Source organism: Chlorocebus sabaeus, chromosome 18, assembly GCF_047675955.1.
Source record: "Chlorocebus sabaeus isolate Y175 chromosome 18, mChlSab1.0.hap1, whole genome shotgun sequence".
NCBI classification, from domain to species: Eukaryota; Metazoa; Chordata; class Mammalia; order Primates; family Cercopithecidae; genus Chlorocebus; species Chlorocebus sabaeus.
Genome location: NC_132921.1, coordinates 21,150,760 through 21,175,535, shown reverse-complemented (window position 1 = coordinate 21,175,535; position 24,776 = coordinate 21,150,760). Strand labels below are relative to the sequence as shown.

The window sequence follows — 24,776 nt, the reverse complement described above, 5'->3', positions numbered from 1 at the left end:
CCTGGGTTTCAGGGAAACAGAAGATTAAAAAGAGTGTCAGAAAAGCTAATGAGAGGAAAGATCTATGTTAGAGCCACCTGAATATGTTGTGACCAGCCTTAAATTTGTTACCAAAGCTCATGAAAAATCATATTAAAAAATAATGATCTAAGTCAATCAGACTACACTGTTTTAAGAAAGATTTCTGCCCCTGGTGACTTCTGAGGTGGAGTTAAAGACAGCACCTAAAGGGAGATCTGAATTCCCCCTGTCTGGGTGCTGCATAGGAATGATCGGAAAGAAACATCAGTTGTCTCTAGGTCCAAACGGCACACCAAGGTAACCTGTAAACTTCCTTCTTCATCTGTAAAGTGGGTTGGAAGGACCAGATGGCTGAAGTCTTTTCCAGTTCTAACTCTCTGTGGCTCTCTTACTTGGAGGGGCTGAAGCCCAGCAGCCTTTCCTCAGGGCTCTCTTCTTTGATTCGGTTCCCTGGGCAGAGTGACACAGGAACCTGGCTCAAGAAATAGCTTGAGGAGCAGATTTCTGATGCAGGGGGAACCAATGATTTTGGGAAGGACAGTCCTCACCGAGGCCCTCCTTGGAGACCCGGGAGGACAGTCCCACTCTGAACCAGCCTCCGGAGATAAGTGAAGCCTCTCCCTGCTCTTGGCCAGGGCCTTGGGCCCTCCAAGTGCTTAACGGATTAATTAGTTCCTGGTCAAACTGTTGTGGGATTAATTAGTTAGTTAATCCCTAGGGGCTCCCAGCCAATTGTGCATTTCTATTTATTTTTTATTTGCCTTCCCTAGCAGCTGCTTTCCTTGCTGATCATCTTCTGGGCCTTTTTGCAGGAAGGTGAGGAAAAGCACAAGGTGGCCGACTCATTCTCAGTTCACGTAAATGTGGGACATCTGCCCTCTCTTATGCATCCTGACATCAAATGCAAGTGATTTGAAAAGACATTCCCAGGAATTCTGGCCCCTTCCCTCAGGTTGGTAGTAAGATCCCCAAGCATGTCACCAGGTTTGAACCTGGACAGGGTAACTGTTGTAGGCCTGCAGGGACGAGCAGCTAGAGGGGCCAAAGGAAAGCCAGCCAGCCAGCCAGGGTTATAAAACACTGAACACACTCGCAAGGGCTCACAGGATGGTGCTCTCCTGCCTCCCATTCACAGGGAGACCTCAGCAAGGCCACTCTCTATGGCTCTGCTGTGCTTGAAGAAGCTTCGGGATGGTTTCCTCCTTCAAGGGTGACTCTGAGGTTTGTTTTATCCTTGTGCCTCTTGCTCAGGGAAGCAAGAGCAGTGCAATTCTACGTTGCCTCATGGAGAGGATCTTGATTGCCCTAAGTTTTATCAAAGTGGTTCTCAAAGTGGGTTCTCTAGGCCAACAGCATCAGCATCTTTTGGGACCTCACTAGAGATGCACACGCTGGGACCCTACTCAGACCCACTGATTCAGAAACTCAGGGCACGGGCCTCACAATCCGTGATTTCACAAGTCCTCCTGGTGATTCGGGGTCTTGCTGAAGTTTGAGAACCACTGCTCCACATTTCTTGAAGACAAAGGCTGTAAGTTACTCATCTTTGTGTCTCACAGCCCAGCAAAGTTTCTGGCATGTAGACACAAAGAATTAAATCTTTACTGAATAGCCGGGCATGGTGGCTCAAGCCAGTAATCTCAGCTCTTTGGGAAGCTGAGGTGGGGGGATCACCTGAGGTCAGGAGTTCAAGACCAGCATGGCCAAATTAGTGAAACCCTGTCTCTAATAATAATGCAAAAAATTAGCAGGGCATGGTGGCACACGCCTGTAATCCCAGCTACTCGGGAGGCTGAGGCAGGAGAATCGCTTGAACCTGGGAGGCAGAGGTTGCCGTGAGTCAAGATCACGCCACTGCACTCCAGCCTGGGCAAAAGAGAGAGACTGTGTCTTAACAAATAAATAAATATTTTCAAAAATTAAAATAAATGTTTACTGAATGATTCAATGAACCTATTGTCAGGGAAGATAACAGCCTTAACAATACTTAAATTTGTAAGTTCTCTTTGCTATAAAGAGCTCTGTTTTCATAGCTACTGGTTTATCTTTATAATCCTGTTGGGGCATCGCAGACTAAATTGCCTGAGTGAGAACGGGTGACCTGAGAATGGGTGACCTGGGGCACTTTGTATAGCCTCTTTGAGCTTTATTTCCTTGTCTGTATGTGGAGAATTGCATTATTTGCCTTAGAGCTGTGGAGGGTTGATTAGATGGTAACTGAGTTATTTAGAATCTGTTAAGCACTCACCCAGTACTAGCTATTCATAAAAATAATAGCCTTCAGAGGTGGACAGGGGAATTTACTGTGGGCAATATTGCACATGGGGTTAGCCCTCTCAGGAGGCTGTGATGTCCTGGCACCTTATCTCTGACCTAGCAGTGACTCCTACCTTCACTCAAAGGCTTGGTTTTTCTAACAAGTCAGGCTTAGTCATTTCCTCGTTAGCACTAGGCTTTCCATTCTAGGAGAAAGCTACCTAGCCAGCCCTAGCTCCCCTTACCTCTTGTCGGGCCCACCCCTAATTTTTGTGAATGGTAGAGCACAAGTGCTGATAGAAGTTTCTGGCTCACAACCTGGCCCTCTTTTTTCCCCAGTTCCTGGCTCCAGCCCTCACTGGGAAGGGCCTTGGGACCTTGGGAGCATGACCGCTACCCCACTCCTCAGGCCTAGTCTACCTGGCCACTCTGAGGAGCACAGATCTGCATCGGAGGCCTGGGAAGGCTCTGGAATGCACTTAGGCAGGCCGTTTGGGGTCCTGAGCAGCTTGAGCATGGTCTACAAGAGGGGTGTGGCTCTGCCTGGTCTAGGCCCTTTGGCCCACAGACTCTTCACCCCATGTGAAAGAGGGTGGCTAGAAGAGAGACCAGAGCCCTCTAAAACATGGGCTGCAGGGCAGTGGCCTCAGATGTCCAAGTCCAAAGACAGCATTGGATGTAGTCAATGGCTTTGGTCAGAGAGTCCTCCACTCACCATTGATCTAGAAGGACAAGGCTACTGGCCCTCCCCCAGAGCATGGCTGCTTCCGGAGATGATTCTAGTCTTGAAACTGATTACTCTGGGCTGAGGCCTGTGCCATGGAAACCTTATGACTAAAGGTAGGACAACCAGAGAAGGCTGTTGAGTGGCTAGAGGAGAAAATCATGCCCTCTGGAACCAAATGTGGGCCTGTAGCCTCGTTAGCTCTGGATCCTAACTAATTGAGCTAGACCTAGACCTAGAACTGGCTAAGTATTCAAGTGTCTCCTTTGTAAAAAGCTGCAGCCTATCCAGACTGTTCTCCTGCCAGAGGTAGCCTAGGAGAATGAAAGATTGTGTGATTTGGAGTTAGACATGGGTTCGAGTCCCAGATCTGTCATTCACCAATGCATGACCTTGGGCAAGTCAACTTATGTTTCTGATGTCCAATGGAAGGGCCACTTAGAGGACTGTTGAGCAGATTGAATGAGACATGCTGTGAAACAGCCTCACAAGCATCTAAGCTCTGGATAAGTGGTAGTGGTGGTTATGAATATTTTAGAGGAAAGAGGGCAGCTCAGTGTCAAGATCCCTGCTGAAAGGATCCCTGGGATAAAGAAGGCATGGACAGTGAAAGAGACGGTGGGAGAGTATTGGCCCTTAAGAGAAAGATCCGGGACAGAGCAAGCAATTAAGAAGCATAAATGGGATTTATACAGTGGACACAGCAGCCTTGTTTCCTCTCTTCCTAATGAACCACCCTGCTGACAGGACCTTGTCTGCAATTCAAACAATGAATGTCTTGTCCACACGTTCTGCTGCCCATTGACAAATCTTGGGTTGGGGAGACCAGGAATATTTGGACACAGTTCACACTTCAAGGAAAAGAAGTAATGGCTCATTACAATCCCCAAATACAAGTGCAGTTACAGCCAATGTGAATCAGCGTCACTACGGGCCGGAAGCAGCTCCAGGGAGGGAAGGAAGGCTCAAGGATGAGAACCGTGGCGTGAATGAATGAATGAGTGAGCCAGCACATAATTAGGGGACTTATAGGCTAGACTTTGTTCTCAGAGGCTCTGTTTCAGAGATCTTCTCATTTCTAGAAATCTTATCAATTTGGGATATTGTTTAATGCAGTTAAGAGCTAATTATTTTTATGCCAGCTGATGAGAAATCCGTTTTAATCTCTTGTTTTTAACCAGACTTATTATCTTTATGGCCACTGCTGAATACCCCATTATTTAAATAGCTCCATATCCTACCATTGTCATTTCCTGTGATTGATGCATGACCATTCACCAAAAGATAAACGTGACCCTGGATTTCAAGACTTACTATTTCCTAGACCTGGATAAACTGGCCTTCTCTTTTCACCAAACTTGAGATACCATGAGAAATTATCTTAGATGGTTATATCTTCAAAAAGCTGAGCATTCTCCTCTTGTCAGAGTCCAGTTAGCTAAGCGTGGTGTATAAGCAAATAGCAGTGTGATTGATACTAGGTAGATTTGATTTTGTTTTTAGTTTATTCGCTTATCGTTGCCCACAGGATACCAAAAGCTAAAAGAATGGATTTCTTTCACGTGGAGGAGTTCGTGTAGCATGAGATTGACATAATTGTGAGGATCATGGACTTGAGCAGTCAGGTACTTGTCTTCATAAACCACGTTCACTGTCCTGGTTATGAGTGGGGCTGCTGCCCTTAGAAGGTAGTGTGTGGCTGGTGTGAAGGCCCTGGGCTGGGGCGTGCTGGCTGCTCCTTCTGCTGTGCCCCGCTGCTGCTCTTCCCTCTTCAGCTACTTAAAGACCCCTCAGCACCCGCAGATTAGGACAGATGGTGTGGATTTGTCTTCTTGAGGAATAGGCATCGGTTTTCAATTTGATTGAAAGTGTGCATGCGTCGGGAGCTACATGGAATGAGAATTTCTAGATACCAGCTGTGCACATCTCATACCTCTTTCCCTTATGAAGACATTCCACAGGGCCTCAAGAAGCTCCTGGAGGCCACATATCCAAGCCCCTCATTTACAGATGAGGCAAGTGAGGTCTCGAGAGGTAACGATTCTTCAAAAATGTCATTCTGCTTTTTAGGGCATAAGAACCTAACACAGCTGCCAGAAGGGTCTAGCAAGAAAACATGGCCTGTGGACTCGGATTGTCTCGTGGTAGAGTCTTGTTCTGCCATTTACTGGCTCTGTGACCTTGGAAAGTCACTTTCCCTCTCTGAGCCGTTGTTCTCATCTGTAAAGTCGAGGTGATATCTACCTACCTTACAGGGTGCTTGTGAAGATGACATGACAAAGCTGGTGTGGCCAAGCAACACGTCTTGAAATCCTGCTTCACTAGTGTCCAGTGACTCCTTCCCATCCCCGTGCTCCCTGTAGACATGCAGTCCATTGCTCTTTCAAGGGCATAAGTAGGAGGAGCAAACCGAACTGGGGCAGGGTGAGGAGGGGAAGGAAGAGAAGGCGGCTGATGGGGCCTCTGATGGCCTCCCCGCCGCCTGGCCACCAGAAACAGCTGCTCAGAAAGCAGGAGGTTTCGGTGTCTCAGACCCTGCTGGGCAGCCCCAAGAGCTCCTAATCTGAAGGGGTCTGGCAAAGGAAGGTTCACACAATCATCTTTGTTTTTTTTTTTTTTTTTTTAAGAGGCAAATTTTAAATTCAACTGTAATGGAGCTTTTAATGTGACACATTTAAAGACAACTCTGTTGAGTTTCTCCTATATGCATCTTTATTCGAAATGAATGGTGCCCTTAATACGGCAGACAAACACCAGGTGTAACTAAATCATATAGCTCAGCAGGGGTCACAACATTATTTTTCAATGACTAACCTAGATTGACAATTCTGTTAATAGGATTAGGGTTCATTGTGGAACTGTTTTCTCTTATTAATTTAGCTTGACTTACATATACATTTTAAATTGGCCAGGGAGAGGGACACATTTGCTTTTAGAAAGAATCTTGTAGCTTTATTTAAAACATATTACTTCCTCTACTTGAAGAAATATGGTGTTTTACTTATAAAACAAGGAAACCTTTGTGTTTTATACAAAACTACAATGTTGAATCTGGACTTGTTCTTTTCATAAAATTGTAGTTTAATGTAACTCTAATGGTGGGTAAATTTTTCTGCTGTTTTTGATACTTTGTTCTTTGGGTGTTTCTATTTTATTTTATTTTATTTTATTAAGATGGAGTCTCGCTGTGTTGCCAGGCTGGAGTGCTATGGCGTGATTTCTGCTCACTGCAACCTCCAGCTTCCTGGTTCAAGAGATTCTCCTGCCTCAGCCTCCCTAGTAGCTGGGATTACAGGCACGCACCACCACGCCCAGATAATTTGTGTATTTTTAGTAGAGACATGGTTTCACCATATTGACCAGGATGGTCTTGATCTCCTGACCTCGTGATCCGCCCACCTCAGCTTCCCAAAGTGTTGGGATTATAGGCGTGAGCCACTGTACCTAGCCGGGCATTTTTCTTTCTTTTCTTTTTCCCCAATAACACCCATTTACTCAGCAATCACTGTGTGTGTGTGAGTGTGTGTGTGTGTGTGTGTGCCATTTTCTATATCTCAGTCACCTTGCTAGGCACTGAGCAGAGAGATTTAAAAGTCAGCCCCTGTTTTAAAGGAGCACACAATAGGTGCAGATATTTAGGGTCATAAGATGATGTAGGAGACATGGACTCAAGATATATGGGAACATGGAGGAGGATGACCAAATCCAGAATTAGGTAGGGGGAGGGAGATCATGGAAGGCCCTGGAAAAAGTGGCACTAACCAGAGTCTTACAGAAAGGCCACAGGGAGCACGGAACAGAGCAGGAGGAAGTGCTAGTCCAGGCAGGGAGTAGTACCAAGAGGTGAAGTTGGAGAGACAGGATTCATATTATGGCATACAGGACAAGGAGTTTGGATTTTATTCTAAAAGACATAGTGGCCTTAAACAACAACAACAACAACAACAACAACAACAACAACAACAAAAACAGGGAAGAAAGAGGATCAGATTTGCATTTTAGAAACCTCAGTGTGGAGAGGGACAAGACTCCAAGTAGAAAAGCTATGGTGAATTGAGAACTATTCAGAAGTGAATTAAGATGACTTGACGATTTACTGGACGTGCAGCTGGAGCAAGGAGGGAAGAGGCAGTGGTGACATCTGGTAGCCAGCCTGGGAGATGGGCTTGTCGGGAAAGTCACCCATGGAAGTGGAGTCTATAGGAGGAGCAGGTTTAGAGGGAGGATGAGCAAGTAAGTTTTGGATATGAGCTGGTTCTATCTGTGAAATGTCCAAGTAAAGGTAGCTGCAGTTTGGAAATTTGGGGAGAAGATGTGGTCTGGAAGTACAGATTTGAGAATCATCAACATGTAGGTGGTAGCAGAAAGCAACGGCAAGGTGCAGCCCTCGTGGACAATGTTCAGGCTTGAGTGAGAAGAGCCAGCCAAGGGGGCACCCTAGAATATCCCACAATTTGGAGGCAGACAGAGAAAGATAACTCATGAAGAAGAAGCAGTAAAAGAACAAGAACAAGAACCAGAGGGTGATGTCTGCAAGCTGAGGAGAAGAGGGCTTTAAGGAAGAAGCGATCACCAGTGCTAGAAGAAACAAAGAGGCCCCAAGAGAAATTAAGGGAACCACCCACTGTATTTAGACAGACATTGAACATCTGGAAAAAGAAGGTTTCAGCAGAGCAGTGAGGACTAGTCATTTAAGGGAAGATACCTAAAAAGCCATGTTTACTCAGAAAGTACTGTTTGCTTGTTTTAGATGGGAGAGATTTGACCTCTTTTATTAAGGAGAGGTCAATGAAGAAGGAGAAACTGAAGATACAGGGTCTGGAATAATTAGTGGTGTGTGATCCAAATCTAACATAAGCATCAAGGATGACTTTAGGCATTTTAAGTCCTCTGATGACCTATAATTTGACAACTAGAGGATATCGACATAATCTGGATATGTGTTCATGGACATTATAATGATTGGTATAGATACATATACATATACATACTGCAGATAACTGTAATTTGTTTACTGCACTTATTTAATTACTTATCTGATTACTGAAATTAACAATGATCATCAAAAGACATTGGCATAGCAAATAGTATTGTCACTAACAATTAATAAACTTGAGACCCAAGACCTTTTATTGTTTATCTAGAGGGCTATGGCTTATGCTGCTCCTTTTCAAAGAGTCTACATTTGCTTTTCCCTGTCAGCAATAGAGTGAAACTCTTTTTCAGAGGAAACACCAGCCAAATAATTTCTTTAGAAAATACAGTTCTAATTCCAAAATGTGACATAGTTATCCTCATTAGACCTGACAGCTCCTGGGAAGACATTTTCTCAGATCTGCTCCCTGTCGGGCCTTGGTCAGGGGAAGGGTCTAGAACTGAATCCTGCTGTTATGTAAGCGCTGTGGCGGTGACCCTGGGGAATTGTGAATGAGGTACCCAGGGGGTCATCCCTCATTAGCTGGAGGACCTGTTAAATTCGTCCAATTCCCTGTGGGCTGTTAATACTATTACTATGAATGCTTACCCAATATGGGCTTTAGAAGATGGTACAGCCTAAGTATTCTGCAAACCTGGCAGGGAGGGGAAGGTTATTAGGAGCCCACTAGAGTCCCAGTGATCCCTGCTTTCTGTCCTGTGCCATTTTCTTTGTTAGACAGTGTGTTCAGTTCTAAAGTCCACCACCAGGAATCTGATGCCCAGTTTAAAGGGATATGAGGAGAAAGGGGGATGAAAAAGTAGTGGATGAAGAGTAAGGAGGCTTGAGTCTCCATTTGTCACAGCAAGCTTTGTGACCTTTGGCACGTCCCTAAATGTATATGATCCTTATGGTTATGTATAGAGCGCACACATATGGTATGTTCTTTTCCGGACGTAAAAAAGTAAGTCTATTGAAAAGAGAAACAGCACTCAGACACTGGTGTCAAGGAACCAAAGTATTGTGGTCATCCAGGAACCTGAACCTGTTCTAGGAAAAGAACTTAGAGGGTTGGAGGGGAGTGATGGTTGGCATGTTCCTCAGATGACCTCGGAAGCCAAGCCCCATGGAGGTGACTCATAAGGACCTGGGAATCTGTTGCTCTGTTTCCCACCGAATACAGCAGTTCCTTTGCTTCAGCCCTGAGTCAGCCCTCCCCTGGCCGCAGTAAGAGGCAGCACTGGCAGGCCTGCCTCTCCTCTCCTTCCCTCCAGTTCTTTGGACAGAGCACCATGCCTTGGGCTTCTCAATTACATCTCCTAGTGACCCAGATGGGCACTGTCTGGCCTTTCAGGGTCTCCTTGCTCCTTAATGAAGTATCTAGGAGACAAAACCCTACACCTCGCATCCCCACCATGTTTTTCTGATGGCTTTTTAAAATTTTTATTTATTTATGTATTTATTTATTTTTTGAGATGGAGTCTTGCTCTATCGCCGAGGCTGGAGTGCAGTGGCCCGATCTCAGCTCACTGCATCCTCTGCCTCCCGGGTTCCAGCAATTCTCCTGCCTCAGCCTCCTGGGTAGCTGGAATGACAGTGGCCCGCCACCACGCCCAGCTAATTTTTTTTTTTTTTTTTTGTATGTTTAGTAGAGACGGGATTTCACCATGTTGGCCAGGCTCGTTTTGAACTCTTGACCTCAGGTGATCCGCCCGCCTCGGTCTCTTAAAGAGCTGGGATTACAGGCGTGAGCCACCGTGCCCGGCCTCTCTCTGAGGATGGCTCTCTAAAGGATCCATTGCGGAGATTCCTCTGCATAATGAGACAGACCTTAGGTACCTACAGTTCAAACAACCAGCAGCCAAGCCACTGGGTAAGTTGGCTGAATTCAGCATTAGAATAAAAAGCATGGCACTGGAGGCCTGGGGCATGATTCTGCCCCCATAAGCTTCATTTATTCAGTCATATCCTCTCAAGGCTGAAGATTCCAACTCCTTCAGCCCGCCCTCGATTGCTGTCGCTTCAGAATCTCTCTCCAGCACAGTCACTGCGGAGACAGCGGAAACTCGGCTGTTTGCGAGCTCCCTCTCCCGTTATGCCATGGGAGGATAGGAAACGCACGACCAGGTCCTTAATAACAAAATAATACAACTTTTTTTTTCTTTTCTTTCTTTCTTTGTTGTTGTTTTGTTTTTCCCCCATTCCATCCAATGACCTATCAAGACTTTTTTTTTTTTTTTTTTTTAAGTCACCTCTAGAAATTGGCTTCTGCCCTGCCCTGGTCCTGCCACCACCCGCAGCCCGGATTCCCCCTCCCGCGGGTGCCAGTGGCCGCGGCGCTAGGAACACCAGGGGGCGCCGGCGTCGAGGATTCGGGGCCCGCGCTGGCTGCCGCGGCGCCCTCCGCGCTCCAGCCGGGATCTGACTTGGAGGGGAGCGGCTGTTCTGCACAGCCTAGGCAGACGTTAGCCTGGGAAACGTGTCTGTCCCCCGGAGCCTCTTTTTCGCCACATGGGCCATCGAAGGGTCCCCGTACCCAGAGCCTCCTCGGTGGGGGGGACGCGGGCGGGAGGGTAACGTGTGACAAGTGACAGCGCGGGAGGCAGAGGAGGCTCCCAAGGGTGGGGCTGGTTTGCAAGCGCAAGGTGTTGCACTGGGGTAGGGGAAGTTAGCCACAGCTGGTGATAACTGGACTGAGTGGAATACGATCCAGCTGATTTTAAAAAATATTTTAATTTTAGTTTTTAAACTGCTCCTTGCAGAGCAGGGCTAACTCATAGGCAGTATGCCCAGAGTAGCCGATTTTTCTTATCGTGTAGTTTTATTAGGTGCTGTTTTTATGGCTAGCTATACGGGATTAGAATTTCTATGTGGTTTACAAAAAGCAGACAATTGTATTATTGGTATTTGTAGTATCTTCCATACCATAGGCACAGTTTTGAAACACTGTGTGTAGAATCCAGTGTTACGAATGCAACCAAATATAAACACGCCCCTTTCAGGTACACCAATCAGACGTAGATGTGGTCTTTTCACATAGTCCCATATTTCTTGGAGGCTTTGTTTACTTCTTTTTACACTTTTTTCTCTAAACTTCTCTTCTCGCTTCATTTCATTCATTTGATCTTCAATCACTGATACCCTTGATCGGTGTTGATCGAATCGGCTACTGAAGCTTGTGCATGTGTCATGTAGTTCTCGTGCCATGATTTTCAGCTCCATCAGGTCATTTAAGAGGTCGTCTCTACGCTGTTTATTCTAGTTAGCCATTCGTCCAATCTTTTTTCAAGGTTTTTAGCTTCTTTGTGATGGGTTCGAACATCCTCCTTTAGCTTGGATTAAAGACTTAAATGTCAGACCTAAAACCATAAAAACCCTAGAAGAAAACCTAGGCAATACCATTCAGGACATAGGCATGGACAAGGACTTCATGTCTAAAACACCAAAAGCAACGGCAACAAAAGCCAAAATTGACAAATGGGATCTAATTAAACTAAAGAGCTTCTGCACAGCAAAAGAAACTACCATCAGAGTGAACAGGCAACCTACAGAATAGAAGAAAATTTTTGCAATCTACTCATCTGACAAAGGGCTAATATCCAGAATCTACAAAGAACTTAAACAAATTTACAGGAAAAAAGCAAACGACCCCATCACAAAGTGGGCAAAGGATATGAACAGACACTTCTCAAAAGAAGACATTCATGCAGCCAACAGACACGTGAAAAAATGTTCATCATCTCTGGCCATCAGAGAAATGCAAATGAAAACCACAATGAGATGCCATCTCACACCAGTTAGAATGGCGATCATTAAAAAGTCAGGAAACAACAGGTGCTGGAGAGGATGTGGAGAAATAGGAACACTTTTACACTGTTGGTGGGACTGTAAACTAGTTCAACCATTGTGGAAGACAGTGTGGTGATTCCTCAAGGATCTAGAACTAGAAATACCATTTGACCTACCCATCCCATTACTGGGTATATACCCAAAGGATTATAAATCATATTGCTATAAAGACACATGACACGTATGTTTATTGCGGCACTATTCACAATAGTAAAGACTTGGAACCAACCCAGATGTCCATCAATGATAGACTGGATTAAGAAAATATGGCACACATACACCATGGAATACTATGCAGCCATAAAAAAAGGATGAGTTCATGTCCTTTGTAGGGACACAAATGAAGCTGGAAACCATCATTCTGAGCAAACTAGCGCATGGACAGAAAACCAAACACCGCATGTTCTCACGCATAGGTGGGAATTGAACAATGAGAATACTTGGGCACAGGGTGGGGAACACCACACACCGGGGCCTGTCGTGGGGTGGGAGAATGGGGGAGGGATAGCATTAGGAGATATACCTAATGTAAATGACGAGTTAATGGGTGCAGCACACCAACATGGCACATGTATATATATGTAATAGACCTGCACGTTGTGCACATGTACCCTAGAACTTAAACAAACAAAAAATGCCCTTGGAGAAGGGGGTCCCCGCCTGGACGTAAACTGCAGTGAATGATGGTGTGTACAATGTTTTCAAGTGAAATCCTCATCTGTTTGTTTGGATTGTATTTGGAATTTAGACAGCTGCTTGCAGATCTAGGGTCAAACTGTTAGACAACACAGGAGAAAGAATATACTCCCATTTTTTTTTAAAGCCACATGGAATTCAAAACTGCCCTAAAATTTTGGGGAACAGCTCAAATATTAAGAGTAAAAAGAGGCCGGGCGTGGTAGCTCACGCCTGTAATCCCAGCACTTTCAGAGGCTGAGGCAGGCGGATCACAAGGTCAGGAGATCGAGACCATTTGGCTAACACAGTGAAACCCCATCTCTACTAAAAATACAAAAAATTAGCTGGGCATGGTGGCGGGCGCCTGTAGTCCCAGCTACTCAGGAGGCTGAGGCAGGAGAATGGCGTGAACCTGGGAGGCAGAGCTTGCAGTGAGCTGAGATTGTGCCACTGCACTCCACCCTGGGCAACAGGCAACAGACTCCTTCTCAAAAAAAGAAAAAACAAAAAAGAAGTAGAAAGAACAAATGCCTTGAGACAGGGAGCTCTGTCAAAGTCCTTTTGTGAACAAACTGCTCTTTTTCATGGTTGTGGGGCCTGAGTTCCAATCCTGAGTCTGTCACAGAAGATGTGGCTTATTGCAAAGCTACTTAACCCCCCTGGGCTGCAGTTTCCCCAGGTATAAAATGACGCAGTGGTATGAGATTATTAGATGAGCTTTATGGTCTCTTTCATGGTCTATGAGAAAATCAGGTGGGGTCTCAAATGCATTATGCATTTGAAACAGCTATAGAAAAGGGGATATATGAACATCAGTGAGCCAGGCAATGAGAGACACTGGTAAGCTCTACTGTTCATTCATCAACGTCCTTCATCTCGGTCCCTCCCCCTAGCTGGCTTTAGGGAGCAGTAGCCTATGCAGGTATAGCCGCAATCATTCTCCGGGGAGGACCTGGATTTGTGCATTTCATGGCTATCATTTTTTCCTTTTTCCATAGTTTCTGTTGGAAAGGCTTTTGTTTCAAAGGATACCCTGGCACAGAGATTTGAGAATTATTTTTCTCGGAAGAGTACTTAAACCTTACTGCTAAGTCTAAGGGTGTTCACTCCTGAGGATCTGGAAGTCAGCAAGACTGCTGATTCACCATTAGTGGAGAAAAAGATAAAAAGCTTGGGGCCTTGAGGCTCAGGAACCTCCATTGTTGCATTGATTACACACCTAAGGACTGGCAGTCCTCAAGACCCCTGGTTGTTATTATCAGGAAATAAGACTTTTGTGCCCAGAGATCATAATGTCAACAATAAGAGCTCTATTGTCAGGTGCTGTACTAGGTTCTTTATATTGCATTATCTCAGACAAAGATCCTATGAAGTTAGGTACTTCAGCCCTCATTTTATAGATGAGGATACTGAGGCTCAGATTTTTTTTTCTATTCCTGCTGCGTAAATTAAGAGACTCGTATATTTTTAAAAACCATGTGATACTGTGTCACAGAGCCACAACTGAACCCCAGTTCTCCCTAGATCCCTACAGAAGAATAACAGTTGTCAAAAATAAATCTTTAAAAAGCCCTACCATTCTGGATGATGCACACCCAGCCAATCGTGTGTGTGTGTGAGAAATTTCTGCTTCATTCCAACAAGATTGATGGTGCCTTAATCAGATGGCACAAGAGCAGAGGCCAGAGGCTTCAGTGAAGCAGCATGAATCTGAGTCAAGTTTCCTGCCTAGGGGGAGGCCACATTGCTAAAGAGAGCCAGTGACATCCAGGGAGTTTCAGGAAATTCACCAGACAATGAAAGTGGAAAGGACAGTGTTTAGAAGTGCTTCACTCTTCCAAAATGCAAGCACAGTGGGGAAAAGTTATTAAACCTGAATGGAGGGTGGGATAGGAAAAGCAAGGCATTCTTTTACAAGTTCATTGTTTGTGGATGAAATAAGCTTACATTTTGTTGTGGGTTTTCCTTCCCTTATTAAGAACAGAACCCGGGTTCCTTGGGAACCTTAGGGATCAACCTCTACTATGTTTAAGTCTTTGGTGATTTCATCAGTGACCTTGAATAGACAGTGGACTCTCCCTTGTTTAATGCTTATAGTTTCTAAAACCAGTTTTTTTTTTGGGATCTGCTGGGGATCAATGGAAGGAGTTGGTTTAGCAGCACTTTCTAAACCACCCGGATTTGGAGGTGGCTCTCATACTTGGGATCATGCCCTTTGGAGGATCTTTTTCTTTGGCTTCTCCAGATGGAAGATGTTCTTTAAGGGATGGTGTATCTTTGGAATATGAAGTTGAATGACCAACCCAGAAGTTGAAGGTGGAGTCGTTTAGTCAGGTAGACAGGTAGTAAAGCTGGAGTCTGGTGGTATGAGTCAGAGTAGCAAGTGACAGGCCCTCTGTCATTACTGGATGCAAGCCCTGGAATAGTACATCTAAGACATGTTCTACAACATGTCAAGGCATTCCCTTCCCACCAGGAGACCAACGACTCACTCGGCCACAGCCTACAGCAGTCATCCTCAGCCAGTGCTGAGATGCATAAGATGGTGCTGGGTGATGACTGTCTCTACTACATTATTCCCCAAACCAGCAATCGATGGTTCATTTTAAATAGAGGTGGAATATCATAGACATCAGGACCATGGGCTCTGCCTTTCCTGGCTGTCTGGCCCATGGCAGGAGGGTACCTACTTTCTTCATGCCTGTGTTTCCTCTATGGTAAGGCAGAGATGATAACAGAACCTAAATGAATTCATACACACGAAGCACAGTGCCTGGTACCTAGAAAGAGCTCAACCAATGTCAGCTATGATTATTGTCCCCATTGTGTATTTACATAGAGAAGTTCGAGAATCTTTAGATAAATTTATGTTAAAATGTCATTTATAAGTATTAACTCCAATTTTTTTTTTTTTTTAACAACAGTGGAAGTTCATAGAAGTTAAGTTAAAAAATGGAATCAAGATTTTATGAACTTCTCGTTCAGTTCCCTTTTCACTATATCAAACATCTCAGTTACAATTAGGATATATTCAGCATGATCCCTTGTGGATAATCAAGTATGACTTCCCATTTTTTGGTAATTAAGAAATGATTAGGTGTTTCCTGTGTTCAGAGTGTCTTACCTTTGGAAGCCTGTATTTTTCTCTGAGATGGACTCTGAGGCATGCCCTCTCAGCCTTTTTCTGTGTAAATGCAGCATCTCTTTCCATCCTAAAAGTTAAAGAATAAAGGATCAGAAGGATACAGACAGCTGAAGACATTCCCGCCCGTGCTCAGAGGAGCCAGATATTGGGTTACACCTTCTGAGATGCCACTGCTGGCAGACACTTGGGAAATACGGGATATTTTTCCTAGGTCCCCAAATGTCTGCCTGTCTGTCACTCTACTGTCATAACTTTCAGTATATACCCCTAAGTCCCAAAGACAATTTGGTCCTAGGAATCTCTTTATGATGGGAACCAGGAGAAGGGCAGGGTGATTATTCCTAACATGGAGTTTTCCATGGACTGTTCAGCCAAGGACCATGAGCCTCAGAATCAGCTGGTGCACTTATGACGAATGCAGCTTCCTGGGCCTGATCCTAGCCCCTGCTGCATCAGAATCTCGGGGTGCAGGGGAGGGGAAGCTACATTTTTAGCAAGCTTCCCGAGCGATTCTTATGCAAACTAAAATAGGGTCACAGTGTCCAGAACCAGGCAGTTCTTTGAAGACCATTGGTGTTGGGGGATATAATATAAACCTGTCTCCCTTCATTGTTACTCTCTCCAGACCCCAATTTAGGCATGGCATTTTCTTCCTGGTTCGGAAGGAGGTAGCCCCAAACAAGGTAGGGTATGTTTCCAGAATGCCAGACTGGGATCCTGCTGTGTGAATGATCTAATTGGACTCACGGTTATGCTGGTTTGAAATGGACATTCCTGCTAATGATGATCCAGACAAAAGCAGACACCTTTGGGGATGTCTGCAAGCTCACAAGCACCACCACCCTTCCCTGCCGCCCACAGAAGTGCTTTATTGGTAGCTGAATTTACATACACGGCCCTGCGCTCTGGCTATATAGGGTTAGACCAAGCTCAGTAAATGAAATCTCTTCTTTGAAAATATAGGATTGGTGCTAAGAATGACAGACACTTGCAATGTGGCTGGCAAAATAACAGATGAACTTGGTAGCCATTGGCTGTCATTTTCCACCAACCTTGTAGTCTGGCTGCTGAGGAAGAACAAAGCAGTCATGCCCAGATAGAAGCAATGGCAAGAGATGGGGAAAGAGTGCTCGTGGCCTCTCAACAGCCTCCTGCTTCCTGGTTTAGGCCCATGTGAGGCCTAACGGGAATTCTACCCGTGGACCTGGTGAACTATCTTTGAGGAAAGCAGTATCTGCTTAAAACAAATCCCCTGTTCTTATTTTCAGGTGAAAACTGGTTTCTATGTCTTGACTCTGAGTTTGGAAATAATCTTCACCATTACGCAAACAGCTAAGTGTTAATTAAGGAAGGATCTGCAGCAAACGATCAGGTTAAACTACTGATCACAGGTCCTGGGCTCAGGTGCTCTCTGAACTCATTTCCAGCCACAGAGTGTCAGGTCTGGAGCGGGCATGAGAAAGCATCGAGTTCAACCTTCTAGTTTTGGAGAGGGACACCGAATAAAGTAACCTGTCCAGGAGATTAGCGACCTGTGGCGTGGACAAGCAGCAGACCTTTTCTCCCCACGTTTTACTGTAAAAACTTCCAAACATACAGAAAAGTTGAAAGAATTTTAATATCAAATCCATCTAGATTCTACAATTTGCATCTCACGGTACATTTTTATCACATCTATTCCTCTCTTTATCCACGTTTTACTTTTTTGATACATTTCAAAGTTGCAGAAATCAGTAACATTTCCCCAAACTCTTCAATATGCATGTCATTAACTAGCGTGAAATGTTTGTTTATAGCTTCTCTTTTCTTCTTGTGAAGCAAAAGTTGTATGCAATGCAATGCACAAACCTCTTAGGCACACCATTCAAAGAGTCCCCAAAATGCACACACCTGTGTAACCCAAAACTCTCTCAAGATAGAAAACATTACTCTCACCTGGGAAAATTTACCCAACCCCATTCCTGATCAAGGCCTACCCCCTAGCCCTAGAGGCAACCACCACACCTCTTCTACCATAGATTGGTTTTGCCTGTTCTAGAACTTCATAAAATGGAACTATACAGTTCATGTTTGTGTAAGGCCTCTTTCACTCAGCGTAAAATACTTTTGAGATTTCACCTTGTTGTTTTATGTATTAGTAGCTGGTTCCTTTTTATTGCTGAGTGGTAAGTATTCTATTGTTTGCACAAATACAATCACCGTTTGTCTAGTCATTTTTCTGTTAATGAACACCAGAATCATTTCCCATTTGGGGCTACAGTGAGTAAAGCTGATTTGAATATTGTTGTTCTAGCTTTTATTGTGGACATCTATTTTAATTTCTACTAGGTAAATAACTAGGCATGGAATTTGCTGAGTTCTAGGGTGACTTACTGGGATACATTTAGTTTTATAAGAAACAGCAAGACCTTTCTCCAAAGTGGTCATACTAGTTTATGTCTCAACAATTGAAACAAGAGTTCTAGTGGTTTCACATTTTGGCAACATCTAATATTTTTTGTCTTTTTGATTTTAGTCATATTGGTATTTATGGAGTGCTACTTTACTGTGATTTACATTTTTTCCATTTCCAAGACAACTAATGATATTAGGCAGCTTTTCATGTACTTTCACGTAAGATTTTCATGTACTAATTGGCCATGTATCTATCTTTCTGAAGTATTTGTTCCAACTTTTCCCTTTTTCTTTTTGCTTTTATTATTAAGTTTTAGGAGTTCTTCATATTTCCTAGATCCCAGTCCTTTGTCAGATATATTTTCCAAATATATCCTCTCAGTCTGGCTTACCCATTTATTTTCTTAATGGCATCTTTTAACGTATAAAAGTTTTCAACTTAGAGTTGAATTTATCATTTAATAATTTTATGGTCATTGATAAGGTCATTGCCAATCTGGGTCATGATAAAGAAACCTTCATCTACTTTCAAGTTGCAAAGATATTCTCCTACTCTGTTTTTCGAAAAGCTTTATAATTTTGGCTTTTATGTTTATGTGTATGACGCATAACAAATTAATTTTTGTGTAGTGTCAAGTAGGGTTCAAAGTTCAATGTTTTTCGGTTGTTTAGCACCATTTGTTGAAAAGACTTTCCGTTCCTGGTCTGATTATTTTGGCGCCTTTGTTGAAAATCAGATAACTATAAACCGCATTGATCCATTTGTTGATACTAATGCTACACAGAGTTAGATTCCAGTCCTCTAGAGCCAGTCTACAAATCACACAGAAAAACTGGTTGCTCCGTTTATAGTCACATGCAGCTAGCTAGTCTCCCCGTAAAGTGTAAATTCCTGCAGAAGAAAACCCATCTGTTCCATTTCAGTACATTCCTCACAATGCTATGCTCATACTAGACGTCCAAACAATTACTGAATAAAACAAAGGTCAGAGTCAAGTTACAAATGGTATTGTAGAAACTGCTGAAGCATAAGTAAGGCAAAGAAACATTTTAATATAATTGAGAAAATGTAGGGATAAACAGACTATTGTTTTATTTCCTTTCCAGATAGTCTATTTATGTTTAGATCTCTTTCAGTACTAATGTTACCAGTGGTGTGCACCCACACACACACACACGCACATTGAACACAGAAGGAAAAGAAAACTGAATGTGCATTATTAGAGTCCATTGCTAAATAGTTTTTTATTTATAATTCATATAGTCAATCTCCCCACTTCCTAAAATGATGAGGATGGGTTTAGGTAGGAGGCTTTTATTTGCTAACATTCATTTTAATTATTATATATACTCTACTGTTTGTAGCTATCTCTGTGTTTATCTTGTGATGAATTATTTTTAATGCCGACTACGTAGTGCATTCTAGGTGGTGAAACTCTTGAAAATTCAAACAATAGACTGAAAGTCATCCCTCTGTATCATAGGGAAGCCGAATGCCCCATTGTCCTGACACTATTTCTTAAACTGAGTGACTACACAAATATATAATATTCTCACACACACGTACGCAAAAAGCTGAGTAGCTGACAACTCAATCTACTGATTGACTGTATGATTTGGCCATTTTGAGCTTTGATCTGTCCAGATATAAAATTAAGGAAAACTAGGACATTAGTTAATCAAATAGATCTGTAGTCGGATCTGCTGCTTGAACATATTAAATGATATTTTGTATGCTCACAACTGTAGTCTACATTTTTGTTTTCATTAGCCTTCTTGATCTGAGAATGTTTGATGCTGATGTTTGTCTTCTATTCTCCATTACACAGTACTTATTTTGCTTTTACAGCTTTTTGTTGTTTTGCATACCATAGGTAAAATCAGCCAATATTCAAGGAATGCTGCTTCTTTTGCCCAAGTCTTAGCACCAACATCAGTTTTGCTAGTTGCATTGACATTTTTTTAAAAAACCATCTTTAATTTACTGCAGAACCAAGCATAATGTATTCTAGGTAGTTTATAAGCCATGATTTCTTTCAAAAGAATACAATAGACAAGGTTTCCGCTAAATGTAGTCTTTGTACTTTCTTTGTTTCCTCCAGGTCATTAACCTTTTCACCTATAATCATCTTAGCGATAGGACTTAGGCAACTATTATGTAATTGATCATTAGCAAAAGAGCCCAGGTGGCAAAAAAGAAATACTTTTCTTTTGAAACATATGATAAACATTTAACCTATAGATTGATGTTTCATTTCTTAACTGATTATTAAAAGAACTTTAATTCTACCTTAAACATTAAAAAATTACACAGAGATTACATTTATTTCAGAATCAGTCTTCAAGTGGCGAAAAGTTGGTGATTTTCACATTCTATAATACTCAACTAAAATGTTGCCTATATTTTATATTTGTTATATTTTATATAGCCAAGAGAATGCCTTTATTTTTTGGAGGAAGGTGGCTGAAGTATTTAGGGGTGAAGTATATGGCATCTGTAATTTACTTTAAAAACTATTATCTACCACCTATCTATTTAATCTGTAAGCAAATATAGCAAACTGTAAGCTGTTGATTTTATGTCATAGGTATATATGGGTATTCATTCTACTATTCTACTTTTCTGTATGTTTACAATTTCCATATTAAACAGTCCCCAAATCTATTCATAGTCTTTGATAAGCCAAGTCTTATGACGTAATTGTCATGTTATGCTTTCTGGGCTTTTTTTTTTTTTTTTTCCTCTCACATGCAAGATCAAGGAAGCTACACTATGTTCTTTTAGGCCCTTTTCTAGGTATAAGGTCTGAATTCTTACAATTTGAAGACTTTCTACTTGCTAGGAGGGTGAAGTTTAGAAAGAATGTAAAGATAGTTAAACCCACCATTTTTCGTCTAAATGATTAAATTGAGGTCAATCAAAACATGCCTAGACCAGAAAGTGTTAAGCTGCTTTAAGAACAACATATATATTAATTTATTATTGTTCATTTCCATTCATACATGTAGAATATAGAACACAGAACATAGTAGCTGCTGATGTTAGGGAACTGTTTACTTTAGAAGAACAACCTTTCCTTGGTTTAGAGGTAAATGGCGAAAGGAAAGGCATCTTAAAAAGCAAAGAGAAATATACTGGAGAACTGAAGAAGGTATGGCCAGAATGAATTTCCTTTGCTTTTTAAGGGAAATGAAGTAGCATGTACTCACTTCTCCTCAATCATTTGCTTTTGATACTCCTCATACTCCTCTCTAGTCATCCCTTGAGCTGCTGCAGGATCAGATGCACCTCCTTCTTCTTTATTTTCTTCAGACCCACCACCAAATCCTAAATTCTTTACCTGGTTACTTATCATACTTTTCATAAGGAAAGCCATTTTCTCTGCTCCAGAAAAATAAAACGAAAATTAGACAAAAGCTGAAGAAACAAAATCCAAACAAACCCAAGAGAAAACCTCCAAATATTCTCAATGACAGCAATACATTTAAGAGCAAAGGACTTTGCACAGCCTCATCTATTCAAGGGCATACTGATAGAGAAGAGTGGTTTGTCGGCCGTAAGCTGGATTAAAGTGGTGAACTCCTTAGTATATAGAGGCAGATGGTTCAGATTACTAAAGCATACAATCAGAGGCAACTGCCTACCTTCTGAATTAATACACTCTGCTAATTTCACAGGAAAAAGAAACCCCCACATCATTTACCCCTCTCCCTACCCGTTTCTAAATTTTTAATTATAAGCACAGCAGGGCTTCATCAAGAGTCCTGTTTCAATTAAATTAATCAGAGCTGACTGATTATATAGCTGTTGTGGAATTTCCAAATTCCAGCCCTTGAGCACAACATCCTGTTGAAAAACTGAGTCCAATGAGACTCAAAACCCAGAATGCTTCATTAAGCAAAAATAATCCTGTTGATCCATCATTTTATCTCATTGGACTTTAAGTACTATGCAAGGATTTGCTTTTTAGTTTGCTTGAATTCGGTTTGCTTCAACAGTTACTGTGTCCCACACATAAATACACAACTGACAAATGCAAAGACCCAGACAGCAGGTCCTTGGTTTACATCTGGAAGATTATCTTAGCCTTCTCCTGCACGGAAATGTCACTTGTCTACATGGAAATGATGTGCTTGACACTTCAAGGCTGTGATCCAGAAGGTAAGACCATTATGTGAGTCAAATCATCAATATGTAAGGGGTCACCTTTTTTCTCTTGTGTAAATAGTGCACCTCCTGGATGCTCTATTTAAGCTCACTAGTGTACTTGGATGAAACTGACAATGTTTTGTATCCCCCCAGATTCTCGATGGCTGTGGTTTTCTTCAGGTCAAGGGAAGAATTGAGTATGGCTAAGACTTTAATCTACACTAGTGTCTTTCTAATTAAAGCACGCCAAAGGGGGTGGGGTGGGAAGGAAGAGATGTAATCCATTGTCATTTTATCTGAAGGCATGAGTCCTCTCAGAAAACAGGTGATTATCTCTCTGATCATATGGAATTATATAATCTGGACTCTTGCCTAAAATGCCTGCTTTACATATTTTACCGTCTGCTTTCCCTTTTAGTAATCTATTTAAAAATGCTGCTAAAATGGTCTCGATATGAAAGGCTAAAAAAGATAATTTAGAGTGAAGTATAAGCTGTGCTCAGGGCTTCGAGGAGAATGTACAACAATACTGAGCTCCACTTTCAGTTTTAGATGGGTTGCTTGGAACTTAACATGTTCACACCATTATCTCTAAATTACCATTTATAATAAACTACATTGCATGTTCATTGAGGAATGTTACTAATTAATGTTGTCTCGTAGAACTTTTCAAACCATAAAATAAAAGCCACAGCCTTAGGTTTCTGTCTGTTCTGTCTACATTTTATTATAAGTAATTATTTAGATTTATTATAAAATCTATTCTAAAAATTCCATTTTATGAGGAATTAGGAAATATTATTAATGGTGAGGTGTCAGTTCTAAACTCTGGCACCCATGTGTAAAGGAGTTTCTCTCTGTCCAGTCCTTTTCTGAATGTTTGTTTGTGTGTGGGGGGGGGTCGGAGGAGGGGGTTTCACACATTATGGGGACTCTTAGGTGGTAGCTTCTGCAGAGTGGCCATGGAAGGCCTCCTGATAATGCTTTATGAAATCAAATATCTTATTATTTCCTCAACAGGTAATTCCATTGAGAATAGGTCATGACTTAAAAAACTTTTTACTCTTCGATTTATTACAATGGCCTTTGCCCTTGGACATCCAGGAACTACTAGCTGGTGTGTGTAGGATCCTTTCTTTTTTTTTTTTTTTTTTGGAGACAGCCTTGCTCTGTTGCCCAGGCTGTAGTGCAGTGGCAGGATCTCAGCTCTCTGCAACCTCCGCCTCCCGGATTCAAGCGGTTCTCCTGCCTCAGCCTCCTAAGTAGCTAGGATTACAGGCATGTGCCACCATGCCCGGCAAAGTTTTTGTATTTTTGGTAAAGACAGGGTTTTGCCATTTTGGCCAGGCTGGTCTTGAACTCCTGACCTCAAGCCATCTGCCTGCCTCAGTTTCTCAAAGTGCTGGGATTATAAGTGTGAGCCACTGAGGCTGGCTGTAGAATCTTGTAGAAATGGTGGTAGAATCTTCCATTCCTTCAGAAAGGGGAAATAAATGCCCTGGATTCATGAATGGGACCTCTAGGTGTCACCATCCCATGGCTCACTACTGTCCTTGCATAGAATCCCCACTCCTCACTGCAAGATTGACCACTGCCTAGCTGCCAGCCACACTCCCTTTGCTTATTCTACTCTAATCACATTCATGTCCTCATTGTCCTTTAAACCAAGATTGCTCCCACCTATGTCCTCGTGGAACCTCCTGGCCTGTATTGCTCTTACACATCTTTAGGTGACTCACCCTTGCTTAATTCAGGTTTCTGTTCACATTCACCTTCTTAGAGGGACTTCCTTGACCATCCTAAGATACCCTGCCTCCACTACCCCACCTTTTAATACTCTATCCTACTCTATTTTTCTTCATAGCACTGCACTCTACCTGAAAGTATATTTTCATTGATTTAGTTGTTTCCTTTCCACCTACTCCATTGGAATGTACGCTCCATAAGACAGACCAGTGCAGTTTTGTTCACCTTTGCATCCCCATCTCTGAGAATCATGCTTGGCACATAGTAAGTGATCAATAAGAATCTTGGGGGAAAACAATGAATGAATGATTGCCACTAGGTCTAATGGCTTATTTTTGAGCAATTCGCTTTCAATGGAAGTAATCAAGATACTACATGGGATGATGGAGGTACTTGGAGAGTTATCTTCAGGCAAAAGTGAGACAGGAGAATAGGGTCTGGGGGCAGGGAACCTAAGGCCAATTCATGCTGACTTCCTGTAACTAAATTAAAAGGAAAACCCCAACTTTCCACACCTAAGTAACAAAAGGACTGGAAGCTACTTCCTTACACCCTTTGCAACTCCCCGCCCTCCACCCCCACCAACTTTTTCTGCATGGCAGATAGAACTTTCGAAGTATTTGCATAGGAGTGTAACTTTGTAACTTCACTTCAGCCTCTAATTGGTTGCTTTCCATGACCAATCAGATGCTTGCATAGGGTGTAAACTTTGTAACTCCACTTCAGTCTCCCATTGTTTGCTTTCCGCAACCAATCAGACTGATTGCAGGCCACTACTTCATTTACATAGGGTGTCCACCAAGTAATCAATGGGAAACCTTTAAAGGGTATTTAAACCCCAGAAAATTCTGTAAAGGGGCTCTTGAGCCTCCATGCTGGGGCCACTCCCATTCTGTGG

General features: G+C 42.7%; 1 protein-coding gene across 2 annotated transcripts in view; it reads right to left on the bottom strand.

Moving 5' to 3' along the window:
* CPLX4 (complexin 4) overlaps positions 1 to 24,776 on the bottom strand; it is a 33,989-nt gene that overhangs the window by 3,043 nt on the left and 6,170 nt on the right. Inside the window, exons 1-2 of one of the 2 annotated variants that reach the window (XM_008013917.3) lie at positions 21,193 to 23,078; positions 15,568 to 15,655 (exon numbers count right to left, since the gene is read on the bottom strand). In XM_008013917.3, the coding sequence (XP_008012108.2) occupies positions 15,568 to 15,655; positions 21,193 to 21,359 (255 nt within the window). In that variant the 5' untranslated portion in view covers positions 21,360 to 23,078. Of the gene's footprint in view, positions 1 to 15,567; positions 15,656 to 21,192; positions 23,079 to 24,776 lie in introns of those variants that run through there. The other variant, XM_073006259.1, reaches the window with a different exon arrangement.